We start from the raw sequence: 16,513 nt of genomic DNA, 5'->3' as shown, positions 1-16,513 counted from the left end.
CAACCCTCAAGTTATACAACTGCTTAAAATCCACAGGCTATCCCCTTAGCCCACGGGCTCTTCCAAATGGCTGTTCGCAAGGATGCACTATGGCCTTACTCTTCAGTTATTCCCCTTCCCTTCCATAGCATGTAATATAATGCTGCACGTAAAAGATATACCCAACATCTTTAAGGCACAGTTGTCCAGGTTATGTGGCAACCATACTCTGCCTGCTGTTTGACACACTAATGAGACAGCAATGACAGTTGACAGTTTCTTCCTATAAACGTTTGTGGGTTAAATCTTACCTCATAGTTGCTATGCCCTTTGCCAACTTTCTTGCCAGACAGGTTCATGGCATCTCGGGCCCAATTATCTACCAGCTTGTGCAGGTCATCTGTAAAAGTCCCTTTTCGGCTAGAGGCAATAGCAGTAGGCTGAGACTGGGGTGCTTGGCTGTTCACTGTAGCCCCGACTGTGTTAGTGCTACTGGTCCCTAAAAGTACAAGAAACAGGAGTCAAAACTCAGGTTAAAGATCATCTTCCTCTAGTAAATGTAATAATTGTGGCAGTGGTACAACAACAGAGAGCCAGTTAAAATGCCATGCAGATCAAGTCTACATTTCAATTCCAAGACATGCTGAAGTAGGAACTACAAGGACTCCTACAGGCACATCTATTTCATGGATATGTTTGGTTTTCAAGAAGTGCTGCAAGTAGTCATCTTAAGAGGGAATGGTAGCAGCCTCTAGGTCTTTGCAGAAGAAAAAGGAGATTAGATTTCGGCACCAAATGACAAAAATCACATCATTCTCTCATCCTATACCTTTTAATTAGCAGCAACCACTATCAGCACAAGGCAACGCCACCTTGGAGGACAATACTGGATGCTGAACAAGGAGCAGTACAATCAGCATAGCCAGCTGCTCTGTAGAAAATTATCTCCACTACGTAAAATGAAGAGGAAAAATTCACCCAGATTACATAAAAAAGCCACAGTGAGAAACAGCAACTGTTGTTTCCAATAGCTGCCATAGTTATGTTCTTGAGAATAACCAGATGGGACTATCTTCATCCACCAAAGAGCCAGGATCAGCATGGGAAGCCTGCACTGCATTAAATTTCGCTTTTTGCCTCTGAAGGCATTTTTTTGCCATTATGTTCACATTTCCTATGTCAGAAGAACAAGCATTTCAGATGCAAATGACTAATGCAGCTTAAAGAAGGCAGAAACGAGAATAGTTCCTTGTCCCTGCTTTGAAAAGTTTTTCTGTTCACTGGGCTGACCGCAAGAACACAAAGAAAAACCTTCACAGAAATACCAGGGCTTGGTTCTGCTAGAAAGCTTGCTGAACAGCAGCCTGTAGAAAACATCGCAAAGCTTTGTTTTGGATAGCCTCCCTGCCCTACCCCTCTCTTGTAAACAAGAAACTTCACTCAAGTTTGAGCTTTTCAAAGGCAGCTACCAAAACAGTAATCAAAGCTGTATACCATCAAGGAAGCTTTCTGAATTCCTAGTGGTACTGCAAAGTGTCTTCACTTACAGATGTGGAAATGATGGTTAACCACTAGGCCTATAGTTGTGGTTTTTTTTGTTTTGTTTTTGTTTTCTGAAGGACACAGTAAAGGCAGAACAAATCCAGATTTCTCAAATCCATTTAGTACAAAACCAGTTAAAGCACCAAAAATAAGCATCCTGCCATTGCAGTGCTAAACCCTGCACTCACTGCGTGCACACACCCTCACCTGCATGGTGTTGGTTCTCAAAGCTCCTCAAACCTTTCTACTGGCTTGCTCTGAACACTGCAACTGGGAAGTCTAAGAAAACTTGAGTGTGTGGCAGAATTTCTGAAGAAAACCGATTAAAAGCGGAGCATGAAAAGCCCCGGCAATGAAAATCACCTCTGTATTGTAAGGGCCAAATGACAGTCCCTGTCTCCCGCCTGACAGCTAATTCACCTCCACCTGGCCACCAGCCTCATTCCTCGCAACCACAGTATCAAAGAGAGAACTGGCTCCAAACCCCTGCAGGAATGCTTCACATTAAGGAGTGAATCAGGAAGGTGACATACTTACTACGCAGGACAATTAAGCAAAGTGTTACTGCCTCTAGTGGTGCTGAAGAGGGAAAGATACGCATCCCACCCACCAGTTCCAACTCGAGCATGGAAGTGGCTCCCCGTGCGGGCGCCCACGGGTACAGGCAGGCAGACACATGCAACAGTACCCGCGGGAAGGAAAGCATTAGGTTCCCTGACCAGGGTGTGCAGCTGCAGCTCAGATGAACGGTAACAGAAACTCACTGTAAGGTGGCAAGGAAAAGTCTACAGTAAAATAATGAGAACCTGAAGCATGCAGCACACAGACAGTGCTCAGAATACAGTTATTTAATCAGAACTATGACGTGAAAGGTGAAATTAAAGACAAAACAAGCAAAACCAACAAAGAGGTACTCAAGAGGAGGCATCAAAACCAGTAACAACCACATTCCACCATGAGGGTTCATGCAGAGCTTGAAACACTCACTCTCATACTCTTCATGATGGCCAATATCTGGTTTTGGTATCTCACATTTCTGCTCTGATCAGTAAGCATACAGCTTATAATCTAGGCCCTAAGCTGAGGAGCTTCCTCAGGCCACAGAAAGAATAGAATTATTCAAGGAATATAATACAATGCATTCATCTGAAAATGTGAAAAGTCTTTTAGGAAATCTCAAGTGCTTTGGAATTGATTGGTTTCGGGTTTGGTTCAGGGTTTACAGCAGGTGGGAAAGGTGAGAGGCAATGAGAGCCTTGTCTACAAAATGATTTTGTTTCGGAGCTCCAGCCCCAGGTCGCAATCTGAAGCAGACCAGCCTATACTATTAGAGGCAAGCTATAAAATTACTGGAGCTCCTACAGTAACAATTTAAAAACTGCCCTCTCAGGAATTTCACGTTTTAGCTCTGATGTATTCACCACCTACCCAAGCTGCCATCCAGAAGAGTCTGAAGTGTTTCAGTTTGTAGCATTCAATGGGAAGAACCCCCCGCATTCCTGCTTGGTCACAGCAGCCGTCCCCAGTTCTGCTCTGAGGTGAGTGATCTGAAGTGAAAAGGCTTCTCCCTCTCCAGCCTGCTACCTACAATGCCTTTATTCAGCTCTTTTTTTTTTTTTTTTTAAATCTCCCCATAAGCCAACAGTGAAAAGGCACCTTCAAAATCTTAAATGGCACAACCACACCCAGGCTTTTCTAAGCATCTTACTTTTAGACACAGACTGGAGATCTGGGTCTGATGGCTCACTCTTACTCTTAAAATGTTGAAGGAGTCTCTGCAATTGGAGGTGGCAGAACCCATCAGAGAGGTAAACAAACCAGCTGCTCAAAGGTACGGTTTTAGCACGTCACAGTGAGCTGCTGACCCTGATGCTCTATTCACTGTCGTTAGCAGTGAGCAAAGAACTCCACAGTGAAGGTGAGGTTCTGCCTGCCTCCACCTTTCTGCAGAAGTAATAGCCACGCTGTATAAATATGCTAACAACAGAGTAGACATCAGAGGGCACAACAGAGACAGACAGATACTGTGCTGGAGACAGAGTCAGGGAGGTAAGGCTTCAGTGACCAGAAAAAGCCAATGAACAGCTTTACAATCAGGAACTGGAGATAACAGAAATAAGATAATTACTACAGAGCTGGTTGCAAGGACAGACTTTTTTCACCATCTTCCCTGAAGCACAAAGAGAGAGTCATTTGTTAAAGATAAGAGAAACAGCAAGAAATGTTTAGTATCAGCAAACAGTACAAAAAGCTTGGGGAGAAACAGAGAACATAGCACAGCACGGCTCTTGAAGTTACTACTGGGACATTCTAGGAAAAAATCCAAAGACTGGTCTGACAGTTTCATCAGCTGTACTTTCAGAGAAAGAAATGGTTCAGCCTCCTGCCTTTATTCTTCAGAATTCCCAAAATAGTGAAGAATGGCAGGAAGCATTATTGTTATCACAAAAGGAAAAACAAGTTCATCTTCCATTTTTTTCAGGACGTAGAAAGCACTTCACAGCTCTCAAGCTCGACCGTATCACAAAACGAGAAGAATTTGATAGGCCAAGTGCTTTCATAGTTTGTCACCCTATTTTCCCAAGTCTTCCCAGCTTCGTGGAACAGTTCAGACTTTCCCTGCCAAGCTGTACCGCTCTGTTTCTCCAGCTGCACAGTTAAAAGTATCAATTACCACACTGTTTCCTCAACACTGCTGATTTTAACCCAGCATCTTTTCCAGTTGTCACTCTCCACAACAGTCTGCAATAGCATTTCAAGGACAAGACTCCGGGAAGCAAGCAACTTGTAACAAGCTGGGAGCCAGGCCAAGCTGTACCATGCCTTCACAAGTATTACCTGCTTTTACAGGACAGCTACAAAACGCTTTTCAAAAGGAATCCATTTCCCTTAGCCCCAGTCCCACAAGCAAGGGATATACATGCCAAAGCACTCTTATAGCCAGATGATGTGCAATTTGCAGCAAGCCAAGGCCTCGTAGGAATATGACACTCATATGACACTAACTGATAGTCAGTTCACTGTCAAGTCCAGAAGCAGAATGGTCATTCTTTATACTCCCTACCCCAAAAAGGATAGGCCAGACCAGAGAATTTTAAAAAGCTAGCTTTGGTAAGCATTTCACTCCTTCTAAGAAAGGAGCCATAAGTCTTTGGATTGCAGATGTTAGTTGCACATCTGCACAGTAATGTACCTAAAATCCAATGAAGTGGGCTAGAGGTATAATTGCAAAACTTGGCAGCCAGGAAAAATTCTCCCCTCCCTCTGACTCACTCCTGTCTCAGAGGACTGGGTTGGTTGCATTGCAGCTGTCTCTGCAGAAGGCCAGGTCTAATTCCTGCACACGGTTCTCTGGCTGCCAACTGCAGCGAGACAGATGCTACAGATGCGTGGTACCGTCATGCAGTGCAGCAACTGAAGGTCTCTGTACAGCACTTAAAGCTTTCTCACACCAAGTCATTCCAGAGGGTGGGAAATAAATGTCAGAGCATTCAAAAGGTCTGGTCTGCAGAAGCAGCATGGGAGATGTCATAGCACTCCCCATCAAAAGCATCACATCAGCAGCCTCAGCTCAAGCATGTCATTACTTCAGAAAATCACATCAGAAGTTTAAGGCTCTCGTTTTAATCTGGCCTAAGGTAAGCACAAGTGAAAGGATTTTGAAAAAAGCTGCAAGGTAACTTGTGAGGGCTGACAGGATGTCTGACGATGGCTATTTCCCCACCTTTACTGCTATTTGTGTCATATTTAGTCTGTCTCCAATTCACAGTAAGAACTTCTAAATCTGGGGCTCATCTGAGTGTGCCTGGAAGTATTCTATAAATATTTTTTAAACCCTCAACACTTCAATCTTTAGCTATCCATCCGCTAATGAACACAAGAAGTCACTGCTAACTGCCTACAGGTGGCATCAATGCTCTGCACTGTAATCAGCACTAGTGCTGACAGCATTCAAAAACACCCAACTTGCACGGTAAGCATACTACTGGAGGAAGACAACACAGCCCTCCTGCTATCAGTTACAATAGTGCCCAACAAAGGAACAACTTGGAAAACAAACCTTCCTGTGTCCCACTAGAAAGAGTACTTCCCCTCCAAGTCTTATGTCAGCTAATATATGCTGAAACATAATTACTAAGCAGGCCAGAATAAAAGGCCCAGGCACTCACATATTGCAAGCTAACCCTGATTTCTGTTATCTCACTGAACTGCCCAGAAAAGTTTCCGCCAAAAGCTTGGAGAAATCAGTGTTTGTTATTATGGGTTTAACAAGAGAACACCTGACATGAGAACCCAAACTTCTAAAGGTGCACTAAGAGCAAAGAGCAGCTCAGCTGTGCCATGGAATGGGAGGGAATACAAGGTGGCAGATGAGAATGGGCTGCATGAAACAGATCCAGGCAGCAGAAGAAAACAAAAAGACAAAACAAAAAAACAGACAAGGAAGGAGTAAAGGTGTTACACACAAAGAGCCAAGCAGGGCGTACTCAGAAATCGGGTCCTCCTGCCACCAGGCTTGAACGTCACTCTCTCAGATGCACAGCTAAACTTCGCACAGCCTGTGAGAAAACAAAAACGGGAAGAACAGAGGAAGGAGAGGAGAAGAGACAGAACACCACTACAAGATGTTAGCAACTTGAGGTTGGAAGGGTGAAATGCATTAACATGGCACACAAGAATAAGCCTCAAAAGAGTGGACCAAAGAGTACGCAGACAACATACGAGTGAAGAGACTTGCCTTCAACAGCTGCAGACATTAGGCCAAGTTTGCTGGGTTAATCTCCAGTACATAACCCAACAATAGGGTTTCAATCAATAGGAAAGCCAAATGCCAGCAAACGCATCTAACTGTAAAAGATACTGTACAACTCTGGATGTAGGGAGATGAAAGTAGCTCCAAAATACTTGAAACAGTTCATTAAAAAAATCTCTAGAGAAAATTCTTCCAAAAAGTCCATTTCTGTTTTCCATTTGTACTTCTCCAATTTCAACAAAAAGTCATTTGATTTGATGCATTCAATCAGTCTACAGTAAAGCTTTTCAATAAGATAATACAGCAGAAAAACCGGAAGCAACTAAGTTCACAGAAGTAAAAGAATCCCCTTAATGAGTGGCAAGGAGAAAACAAACCTTCCCAAATATATCAGTGAGAAATGATTTGATAACATACTAACTAATTATAAGCAATTCTCAACTTGAGTAAAATTAATTTATTATTCCTATGCCATTCCATACTCCTACACTCTTACCCAGAATATCTCTAACCCATAATGCAAAATATGGGCCTTTTTTTTTTCTTTTATTGCTAAAAACATTATTAACAGAAACAGCCAAAGCCGTTAAATCCAAAAGCACTAAGTCTTCTGAAGTTTCCTACCGTTTCAATTATCTCTTAACACCAAAGCTGTTCTGCCCCTTCCTCAGTCTCACTTCACATTTGCACACACCTCCCCCCCGCACCTTCTCATCTGTCTCCTCATCCTTCCAGCCAACACTTTTTCCCCCAGGTCAGAAGAATATTGCTTGCTGCCATCACACTGCATTCTTTTGTGTCCTTCTTAGTGTTTTCATTAGGGTAGATGGGGCCATATGCTATCTATTTACTACTTCAACAATCTCAACATGCTTCACTTACGTGAGAAGCCTGAAATCTAGTTGCAAAAAAAGTCGTTATCAGTGTCCATGCATAGGGGTTAAATTCCCTATCTACTTTACAATGTGTATTAAATACCAAGTGTCATCAAGCTGACCATTCTTTCACCAGCAGCAAAGGTGCAAGACTTGATGCTAAGTCCATTTAAAGTCTTACCTTGGCCTGGTGCAGAAAGGCTTGGTACCGAAAGGGCACCATCACTTGTAAAGGCAGAGTAGAGATTTTCGCTAGAAGGTGAAGGTTTGAGGGGCTGTAACAAATGGTTCTGTCCAGTCTCTGGCACACTACCAGGAGGATGAAGAGTTTGCTGTGGGGGTAAGACTGATGGTGCACTCTGAGCTGATAGATTGCCTATAGGAAGAAAAAAGGCAAAACACATTGAATATTTCATTTTCTAAGCTTTTGTCATCATTTCCAAGGGAGAGAAAAAAAAATAGAACAGAGGGAAGTACGAGTGAGCTATTTTGTTAGTAATGCAGGAAGAAATGCAGGGCCAGGTTGCAGGGGGGAAGGATATTGCCCTCTGGACAAGCATGACATTCCCAGAGGGAGAGAGAGAGAGGTGCAGAGGAGGGACTACAGCAGTTCCTAAGAAAGTAGTAAGGCTAGAATAATTTTATGTACTTTAGTCTTAAGGGAACTCAGTGTTAGCTCACTGTCACATGCTCACACAGAGCTCCTCTATCACATAACAAAACAGAAGTGAGCCCACAGTGTGACTGGATACAGACCCTGCTGCATGACATGGGGCCGGCCCTCCAATGATGTTTACTCAATGCTACAGGATTTGAGGGACATATACAATTACACAGAAAGGATCTGACAACCACATCAATCAGTCACGGAACTATTTTCCAATTTATTATAAATACTGTTTTAATGAGAAAGGAAGCCTTGACAATTGAAACTTTCAATTTGGTAAGTATAAAGAATTGTGACTGGGGATAAGTGAAGAGACTAGTCCCACTCTCCAAAATCATTTTCAGGAGAAAATAACAGTTCATGAAAAAAAATCCCCGGTACACTAAATTTACACTAATTTACACTTTTCACTCCGGATAGGAGGGATTCCCAGTCCTCTTAGCCGGAGCCATATCACTAATATAAAAAAAAATTCTCAATTTTATAACTGCTCTTACAAAACTACATGATATACTTTCTGTATGTTTCAGTAGACTGCAAAAGCCACAAGCAAGACTATCAACTAGCAAAAGCAATTTAAGACTTCATAGTCCAGACAGTAGAGGAACTTGGGGCGGGGGGGGAAGGAGAGACAGGAGGGAAGGAGGTGGAAGAATCACATCCACCTGAAAGTGACAGATAGCACCATGTCAGTACTATCTTATCTAGAAAAAATGTAGAAAGCCTTACCTGATAGTTGAGGGCTCTTATTTCCCTGGGAACTGCTACGGCTGGACTTGCTGCCTTTTCCTTTAGTGGGTCGTCTTCTCCTTCCTGAAAGGGGTGCAGCTGGGGGAATAATTACTGCAGGCGGGACCTTTCCTAATTTTGTGTACAGTGATTCAATCTCCTGCTTCTGGCGACTCTGCAGCTCCTGGATCTCTTTAAGGTGCCTAACAAGTTACAAAAGAGTATGACTTTAAAAAAAAAAGTATGTACGCATGTGTGCATACAATCCTTCCCAGCTTGTTTGGTCAAACTTCCATTAACATTCAAGAACAGAGGAAATAAATCCCTTCCACAAATAACCACCGAATGCATACAGCAGAAGGCCTGTCTTTTTCCATTGTGCTTTAACACTGACTACAGTTCCAATACAAAGTTCCCAGTGCTGTATCATAAAACCAGAATAAACAGATGTACAAACAAGAACATACAGCTAACATAGAAGATCAAACCATACATCATAAATGTTACAGGAATAGTTAGATGACTCATTTTATGAGACACATGGCCTTGGAGGCCATACATTTGTATTGCACCATTCTTTTCAGATCAGAGCAGTTGCCAGCCGTCCTAAAAAGCCAGCTTTCAATATAAATTAGGAGGTCATAATCCTTGACTTCTGAGGTTTTTTTCTAAGTCAACAGGGATTATTCACGAAAAGGAGAACAAATACCATAAATGCATATTAGAAATGCTGAGTTGTGTGTCATTTTCAAGTGACACCAATATTTCTACTAACTACTGAATTTCAGTCCTATGCAAAAACTTCCATACATCTGCACAGATTTATCCAGTGTGGCAATCAATCTATATATAAACATGTGCAACAAGATTACAGGTTATAATATTAAGTATAGCAAGTGTGTATACCCATTGTTTGGAATCATAACGTATTAGTTCCTGCTAAAGGATTTTACTTTCCATATAAACACCAACAATGGGACCTGATGCTTAGCAAAGGTCTAGTGTTTTAAAGAAGTCTACCTTTTTTCTTTGTGAAAAGTAGAGTCCAGAGGAAATGAAAAGATATTCATATTAAGCATCTGCTACACATTTCATGCACACACAAGACAAAAGGAAGCCTTACTTCTCCCGTAATCGACGGAGTTCCAATTTCAAGTCTTCATCTTCAATATCAGACTCGTTGTCACTGCTCATGTAGGAAGAATTGAACGAGTTGCTAAGGCTCTGAACAGGGAGGCTGATCTTTGACCCCATGGGCTGGAGAGAGTCTGGGCTCCCTGAGCCGTCATCCACATCCTTAGCCATTCCACTCAAGAAGGCAGCCTCCAGCTCAGAGGATGGACCATTCAAATGTGGGGACTGCCTTGACTCCAACTCTTTCTTAGGAGCTGCAGCCGAAGAAGCAACTTGTTCCAAGTCCACGGAGAGAGGAAGAGTCATTGGCTCTTTCTCTGCACAGGTGACCTCATCCTGAGTCTTTGACACTGAAAAGCGCCCCACTTGATCTGTTGTTGTTGTTACCTGAAAGCGTCCAACCTTTGTAGGCTGACCAACATCTACTGGCAACTGCAGCCCAGGAACTGGCTGAGAAATAACATCTACCACATCCACAGAAGAGTCAGTGACAGCCTCACTTTTCCGACTGCCAGCCTGCTTTACCAGTGTACTCTCTGGACTACTGCCAGAAAGAGGCGAAGAATCAGAGGAGGTGGTTTCAAATTGCACCGGCTTAGTTTCAGGTTTGTCACTCTCTTTTAGCACATCATCCACTGCCACAGATACCTAGAACAGAAATGCAATCACACAGATCTTCTTAGTTCTTCCTCAACATGATGTTCTTATTTACCTCAAATACTAAAAATCATATGGGGGGAAAATAACTAGTTTCCCTGGAACGCCACAAAGCAAGCTTCTTCCCTCCAAGTAACACGGTGCCACACAAAACAGCAGTTCTAGATAGGCTGGATGATTAACTCCCAGAAAATCCCAACAGATTCAGAGGGGACTTGCATCACAATCAGGACTTCCTTCACATAAAGACCAAGGCCAACAGATACGCAGTTAATCCCTGACACGATCAAATGCTGGATTCACAAACTAGACCTTGTATAATCTAGTGCAATCCCTGCCATAAATGAGAACAGTGTCTGCACAAAACCCTTCGATCACAAGCTCAGTATAGGTATTTTCTCCTGATACGAAAGCCTTCAAAGAGGCACACTGAGCTGGCACTAGGCAGTAACTGCTCAGTGAGGATTCCGTATCAACAACTACATCAGTTTACCATCTCCCACCTGAAATCGTCCCATCTTAAGAACACCAGCTCCTGCTGCAGCAGCCATACCACTGCTCTCTCCACCACACGATGCTGAAGCTAAGAAAAAGGAGAATGGGATTGAGAAGAAAATTAGCAACAAGTTATTCACACTCCAACATTTCAAACTCAACTGTCAGCTGAGTATTTATGTCATGCTTTTGGATTCATGGAACCTGATCTCTTTTCTCAGCTTTGCTGTATAGAATTTTAAAATTGCATTTTGATATTAAGTATTTTTCTATGAAGTTTCCCTGTGCAGTACACTTGTCAAAAGTGCACTTCTTGATTGTAGTAAAAAAGCATATTGATTTCTAAAAAGGACGTGAAGTAGCCAAAGACTCAAGAACAACTGAAATTTATATAAGAATGAACTTAATTTTAGTTCGGTACCCACAGTGACTACCTAAATTTCAAATGCTGGCGACAGTTTCTTAATAGAAAAATGGTATGTTAAAGAAATGCTATAAACAACATTTACTCAAAGCAGTCTGAAGTCTGCAGAGCTGGATCCTTATATGTTGGCTCCTAATTTTATTGTTGTTTGCACTGGCAGTATAAGGTTACAAAGAAGCTGAGAAATAGCATTCTATATTTAATTCTATTGGACAGCTTGCTGTGTTTATTCAGCAACTTCCCAGTTCGTTTACTTTTACCACCTAAACTTCACCAGGCAAAAAACACTCATTTTCTAGCAGTAGTATGACTTCTATGGTATCATTACCTACCGACATACTATAATGGGACTATTTACTATTGTTTTTATTAGCTTTTGAAGGTTTGTCATTGAACATGAGGCACATGCAATTTGAATACTATTTACTAAATTAATCAGAAGTAATGTTAGTATCACATTAGCGGTTTCTTTTTTAAAAAATGAAGTGTTTTTTTTTTTTTTTTTTTTTAATTATGATGAGTAGGAGAATACTGATTGGAAAGCCTCAGGCTACTTTTGCAGTTTGGGTTGTTTGATTCTACCCCCTAACTCCATCCCCAACAATAAAAGTCATTTAGATTTGAAAGTCATTGATCATTCAGTATTCAACTGTTGATCATCTATCTAGTCATCCTTCAGTTGTTCTAAAGCAGCCAGAAGAATCTTTTTTGTTACTGTTTCTTTAATTTCTAGTTAACACCAATTTCTCTAACTAAATAGAAATGAAAGAGTAATTAGGAGGAGATATCCTACATACAGAACAGCATGACAACACAGAAGTTCTTACTGTTACTGCAGAGAATATGACGAGACAGAAAGCAGTGCCTTCAAATCCTGAAGCTGTACCTCAGAAGCATACTGGACATTCTTTGCAAGTCTTAATTTATTATTTTGGTCAGCTTCAAATACTGAATAATTTATTATAATATGCATGCATCATTCCCCTCTCGTGATCTACAGTGGAAAATTTCAGTTTAGTTACTAAAAACTAATACAATTCTTAAGGAAATACCATCGTATGACAGCTATATCCTTTCAAATTGCTAGTCTGTTCAATTTTGTATTATATCTCTGTACTAAGAAACCACCTGAAATAACAAAGGCTGTCTTACCTTCTTTCAGAGACTGTGTTGCTGTGGACACCAGCCCGGTAACCGTTGTAGATGCCACTGAGGGCACAGACTGCAAGTTCAAGGGGGAAAATAAAAATAAACTTATGAGAATCACAGTTTGAGTGAACCCTCAGCAAATCCACCATATTGCATATTACTGAATCTTTTAGTTCCATCAGGGTTAAAGAATGACCCATGACAGGACTAATGCAAGATCTTTTAATCTCCAAAACAAGCAACACCAGCAACAGATTTTGCATGCCTTACAACCCAAGACTGTCAGCAGTACCTCCCTTTTTACTCTGCAGAAGTAATGCATAAGTAGCCACTTGGAGATCATAATGTTAATCACTATCATTATTTTCTATCAAACTTCTACTATAGTCATGAGCATTTAGATCCACACGTTTAACAGCCCTCCCAAATTTACACTGACATAGCACATACTGCTTGTTTAACACCCTCTTTCCCCTTATCCCATAGTCACTTCCCCTTCTAGTTCAGTGATATTAATGACTTTGCCAAAAAGCTGTTAAGAACTAACACCAAAACCAGCCTCAAGAAATACAGTATCTATCGTAACGTACAGGTTTTCCCTATTTTGTTTGACTCAATCTTGCAAGCTGAAAGATGACTCTTCATTTTTATTTTTAAAAGTCTATGGACTAGTATAACGATATTAAAGGCAGTGATCTAAGTGCATCAACTTGAGAAAACACTGACGTTACTCAAGACTATTAACTGCTACCATTGCAAACGTACACAGGCAGGAGCAGATGTCACTGGAACCGTCTCTGGACTAAGGGTTCTTCTCAGCTTAGCATCCAGATCTTCCAGTGGCTGCTGGGACTGATGAGAGAGGAAAAAGTAAATAGGTGTCCCAGCTCAAGAGAAAAATATGTCACATTTCAGAAAACAGCCATATTTAACATTAAAATTTAAAGTAGTCAGCACAGCTTCCATATTTCTATCATGTTCTCTTCCTGTATGCTCACATTTCACATGTATAGCACAGTAAGACTGGGAACAATTTAAGCAATACGTTTGGTAAAAATAGAAAAAGAAGTGTTAACAGGAACTTCTGTTTTTCCTGAAGATAGCTGTTTGCATTCCTCCCTTAAGAATTGTGTAAAGATGCTGTAATCAAAGTACTTAACAGATAGGTGGGCTAATTTAATTCAGTAATACTGTAAAAATGACATTTTGTCTGAAATACTGTACAGTTCTCTTCACTCGTGCTTACAGGAAGAGATTTGCTTCAAGTAAACAAATGAGGAGCTGAGATATCAGAACAATCGGGAAATAAAGATTTCGTTATGAAATAATAGTAGCAAAATGAAGCTTGAAAGATTATTCTAAATACACCTTAAAAAGGCTCTTTTTATTCCTTATTAAGGAATTATTCCTTATTAAGGAATAAAAAGAACAGGTATTTAAGACTGAGGAACAAACTGTCCTAAACTGGTCTTGGGATGACACACATTTGAACTGCAAATTAGGAATCTGGTACTAAGGAAAAAAAAATTGTGTAATGAGCTATTGACAGAATCAGTACGGAAGGCACGCCTGTCTATTCCAAGACAAGTCGGTAATTTTCCAGACAGTTATTGTGTGACAGCAGCAAATGCTCTTAACAGTCAACTAGATTTGATCCAGTAAGTCTTCTCCAATTCCGTCTCACACTCCTAGACAGGCTTTAGAGTTCAAATGAGAGGTGAAATTAGGTAAACTGTTTGCAAAGGACAAGCAAGAGATCTCTATTTGTACCTTTCTTACCATAGATCCTACCAGAAAGACCTATGACAAACCTGAGGAAGCCTTTTGGAGCAGTCCTGTGGTTTGAGTCACTAAAGTGGCTACAACTGCTTTGAATTTGGGCAGAAGGATTACTAAGATACCCAGTTCCAAGAGATGACCAAAAAAAAGCACTGTGAACTTAATGTGACTTATTTTAACCAACTGCTTTCAGATCCATTTGCTACCATTGCTTGTGGTAAGAACACCTGCGAATTATCACCAAATTGGCATCTCCTCTTCGGCAAAATCGTACTTTAAAAAGAACTGGCTGAAAGGCACATAAAAAGCTTCTACCTCCAGCAGCTAGAGGGAAAAAAAATGTTGCTTGCTAACACCACCACCTCATAGCTCTACATAAGATGACCGGCTTCTTGCTCAGTTGGAGGCAGAAGATACCCATGCCTAATTACTCACATTCTGGTTGCTAGTAAGAATTACATAAAACGAAATATAGTAGCAGTCTCCTTTCTGTGACAGGTTTTGAGAGCAATGCATTCTCTTTCATAGTTTTCTTACATACAGAGAACAAGTATTTGCCTCCTTACACTGCATAATACTCTCCAAGCAGTGGACTGATCCTCATTGCTTTCAAAACATTGAAACGTACTTTTTGGAGGAAAAAAAAAAAGACAACCAAAAAAGACAACCAAAAAGTAACTCTGGACATGAAAGCCATCTGCAAGGACTCATTGATTAAGGCTGGACATAGTACTGTCATTGATTTGCATTTGCTCCATCAGGAGGACTGAGAAGGTGATAGAGCAAGAAAAGATAGGGTGAGATGCCAACTTTCAGCATTTTGTAATTTAGGCCTTCTAGACTGTTCCCATTCTAAACTCTAAGACATACTCCATGCAAACTTGTCTGAGAGATTCCTGGGATCACAAAATAATGACATTTATTGGGAGAACTGAAGAAACTATTGAATAAAGACAGCTGCTGCACAGACAGCACCGGAGGAAAAAAATGGAAAACAGAGAGGGACAATTAATGTCACAGCCAACAAAAAACACACGAAAGCAGCTAACGCCCTGCTGCTCGACTCTATTCATGCCCTTGGAACCAGGGAATACCATATTTCTCACATTTCAAAGATAGAAATGAAAATCCAATTCAAAAGGTATCTTTGAAGATCAGAATCCTAATACATATAATTCTGTTTTTACAGTTTTAGTTACAGAATGAGTCATGATAGCTCATTAACCAAAGTTGCTTTAACAGTTTAAATTATTTACAATTTTCTCAAACTATTCCTTTGTATGACAGTCAATTTAAACCCTTTCAGATAGAGGTTCTCACAGACTATTGTAAATCCCAAAAAAAGAACAGCTTGCAAAGAACTAAAACGACCTTTACAGTTCATTTTAAATTCACTTCCATAGGTGAAACTTGAATTCAAGAGCTCTATTTCAAGAGATGGGAGGGAGATTGTTACTAGAGCGTCAAGGAGCAGGACTTTATCAAGGTTAGCTCACAGTCTGCACTAAAATTCAGTGGTCAAGAAGATAAAAGAAATCAGGCCACGATGCTCATAAGTACTGTACAAGTTTTCATACTGTAGTTATTTAATTGGAAATACAAATTTAAAATTATTTTTTAAAAAATTAAAATTATAGTTAAAACTTAAAAATAATTCCTTTCTATGAAAGGGCAGATTCCAGTTCAAGTGTAGCTTTTGGACATGTATTCAAGGACTGTTCTCTGTGATCCAAAGCCACAGATGGAAGAGGTAAATACTATAAAAAGTATACATACATAGGTAGTGCTAGATTTACAACAAAATTACTTTGAGCCTTAAGCAGGCACCACTAGGTACACACTTGAATGAAATATCAATCAAATAAAAATTGAATTTAAAAATAGGATCATAATTCTCAAGTTGAGTACAGTTCTATAAAAAGCTGTCTGTTTATTCAGTCTTCTTTCTTTCAGAAGTAGCATATTGCCATCTCTTGATCTCATGGGTTTTGTCTGGTTATTTTTTCAGCTTTTCTTTGTATATTGAAGTGTATTCTTCCCATGTGACATTTCCTTGCACAGCATTTAGAAGATCCATAAAACAATTTTGTCTTAATTTTTTTTCATCTAGTTTTTCCTTTTTTAAAGAAAAGTGAAGACATTTCATCCTTGAGATCTTGACTTGACCACCTGTCCAATTCAGATATAAAACACCCAAGCTAACTGTTGCATACAAGGACAGAAACTGAACAAGGTTAAGCCACTGTTACATTTCAGCTCTTGTTTAGGGTCTAGAGCTTCACAGACCTTTTACAAATCTGAAAATCTATTGAAGTTAAGAGTCTAGTAAT

At 40.5% G+C, this 16,513-nt stretch overlaps 1 protein-coding gene across 6 annotated transcripts in view; it reads right to left on the bottom strand.

Annotated features, from left to right (window-relative positions):
• WNK1 (WNK lysine deficient protein kinase 1) overlaps positions 1–16,513 on the bottom strand; it is a 106,315-nt gene that overhangs the window by 3,091 nt on the left and 86,711 nt on the right. For all 6 annotated transcript variants that reach the window (XM_035550716.2, XM_035550711.2, XM_035550712.2 and 3 more), the window contains 7 exons: positions 13,170–13,256; positions 12,408–12,477; positions 10,840–10,919; positions 9,669–10,327; positions 8,546–8,748; positions 7,331–7,525; positions 291–478 (listed from right to left, as the gene is read on the bottom strand). In XM_035550716.2, coding sequence (XP_035406609.1) covers positions 291–478; positions 7,331–7,525; positions 8,546–8,748; positions 9,669–10,327; positions 10,840–10,919; positions 12,408–12,477; positions 13,170–13,256 — 1,482 coding nt within the window. The remainder of the gene's footprint in view (positions 1–290; positions 479–7,330; positions 7,526–8,545; positions 8,749–9,668; positions 10,328–10,839; positions 10,920–12,407; positions 12,478–13,169; positions 13,257–16,513) is intronic.

The sequence above is a fragment of the Cygnus atratus genome, chromosome 1, assembly GCF_013377495.2.
Source record: "Cygnus atratus isolate AKBS03 ecotype Queensland, Australia chromosome 1, CAtr_DNAZoo_HiC_assembly, whole genome shotgun sequence".
Classification (NCBI taxonomy): Eukaryota; Metazoa; Chordata; class Aves; order Anseriformes; family Anatidae; genus Cygnus; species Cygnus atratus.
This window is presented reverse-complemented; position numbering and strand designations above follow the sequence as displayed.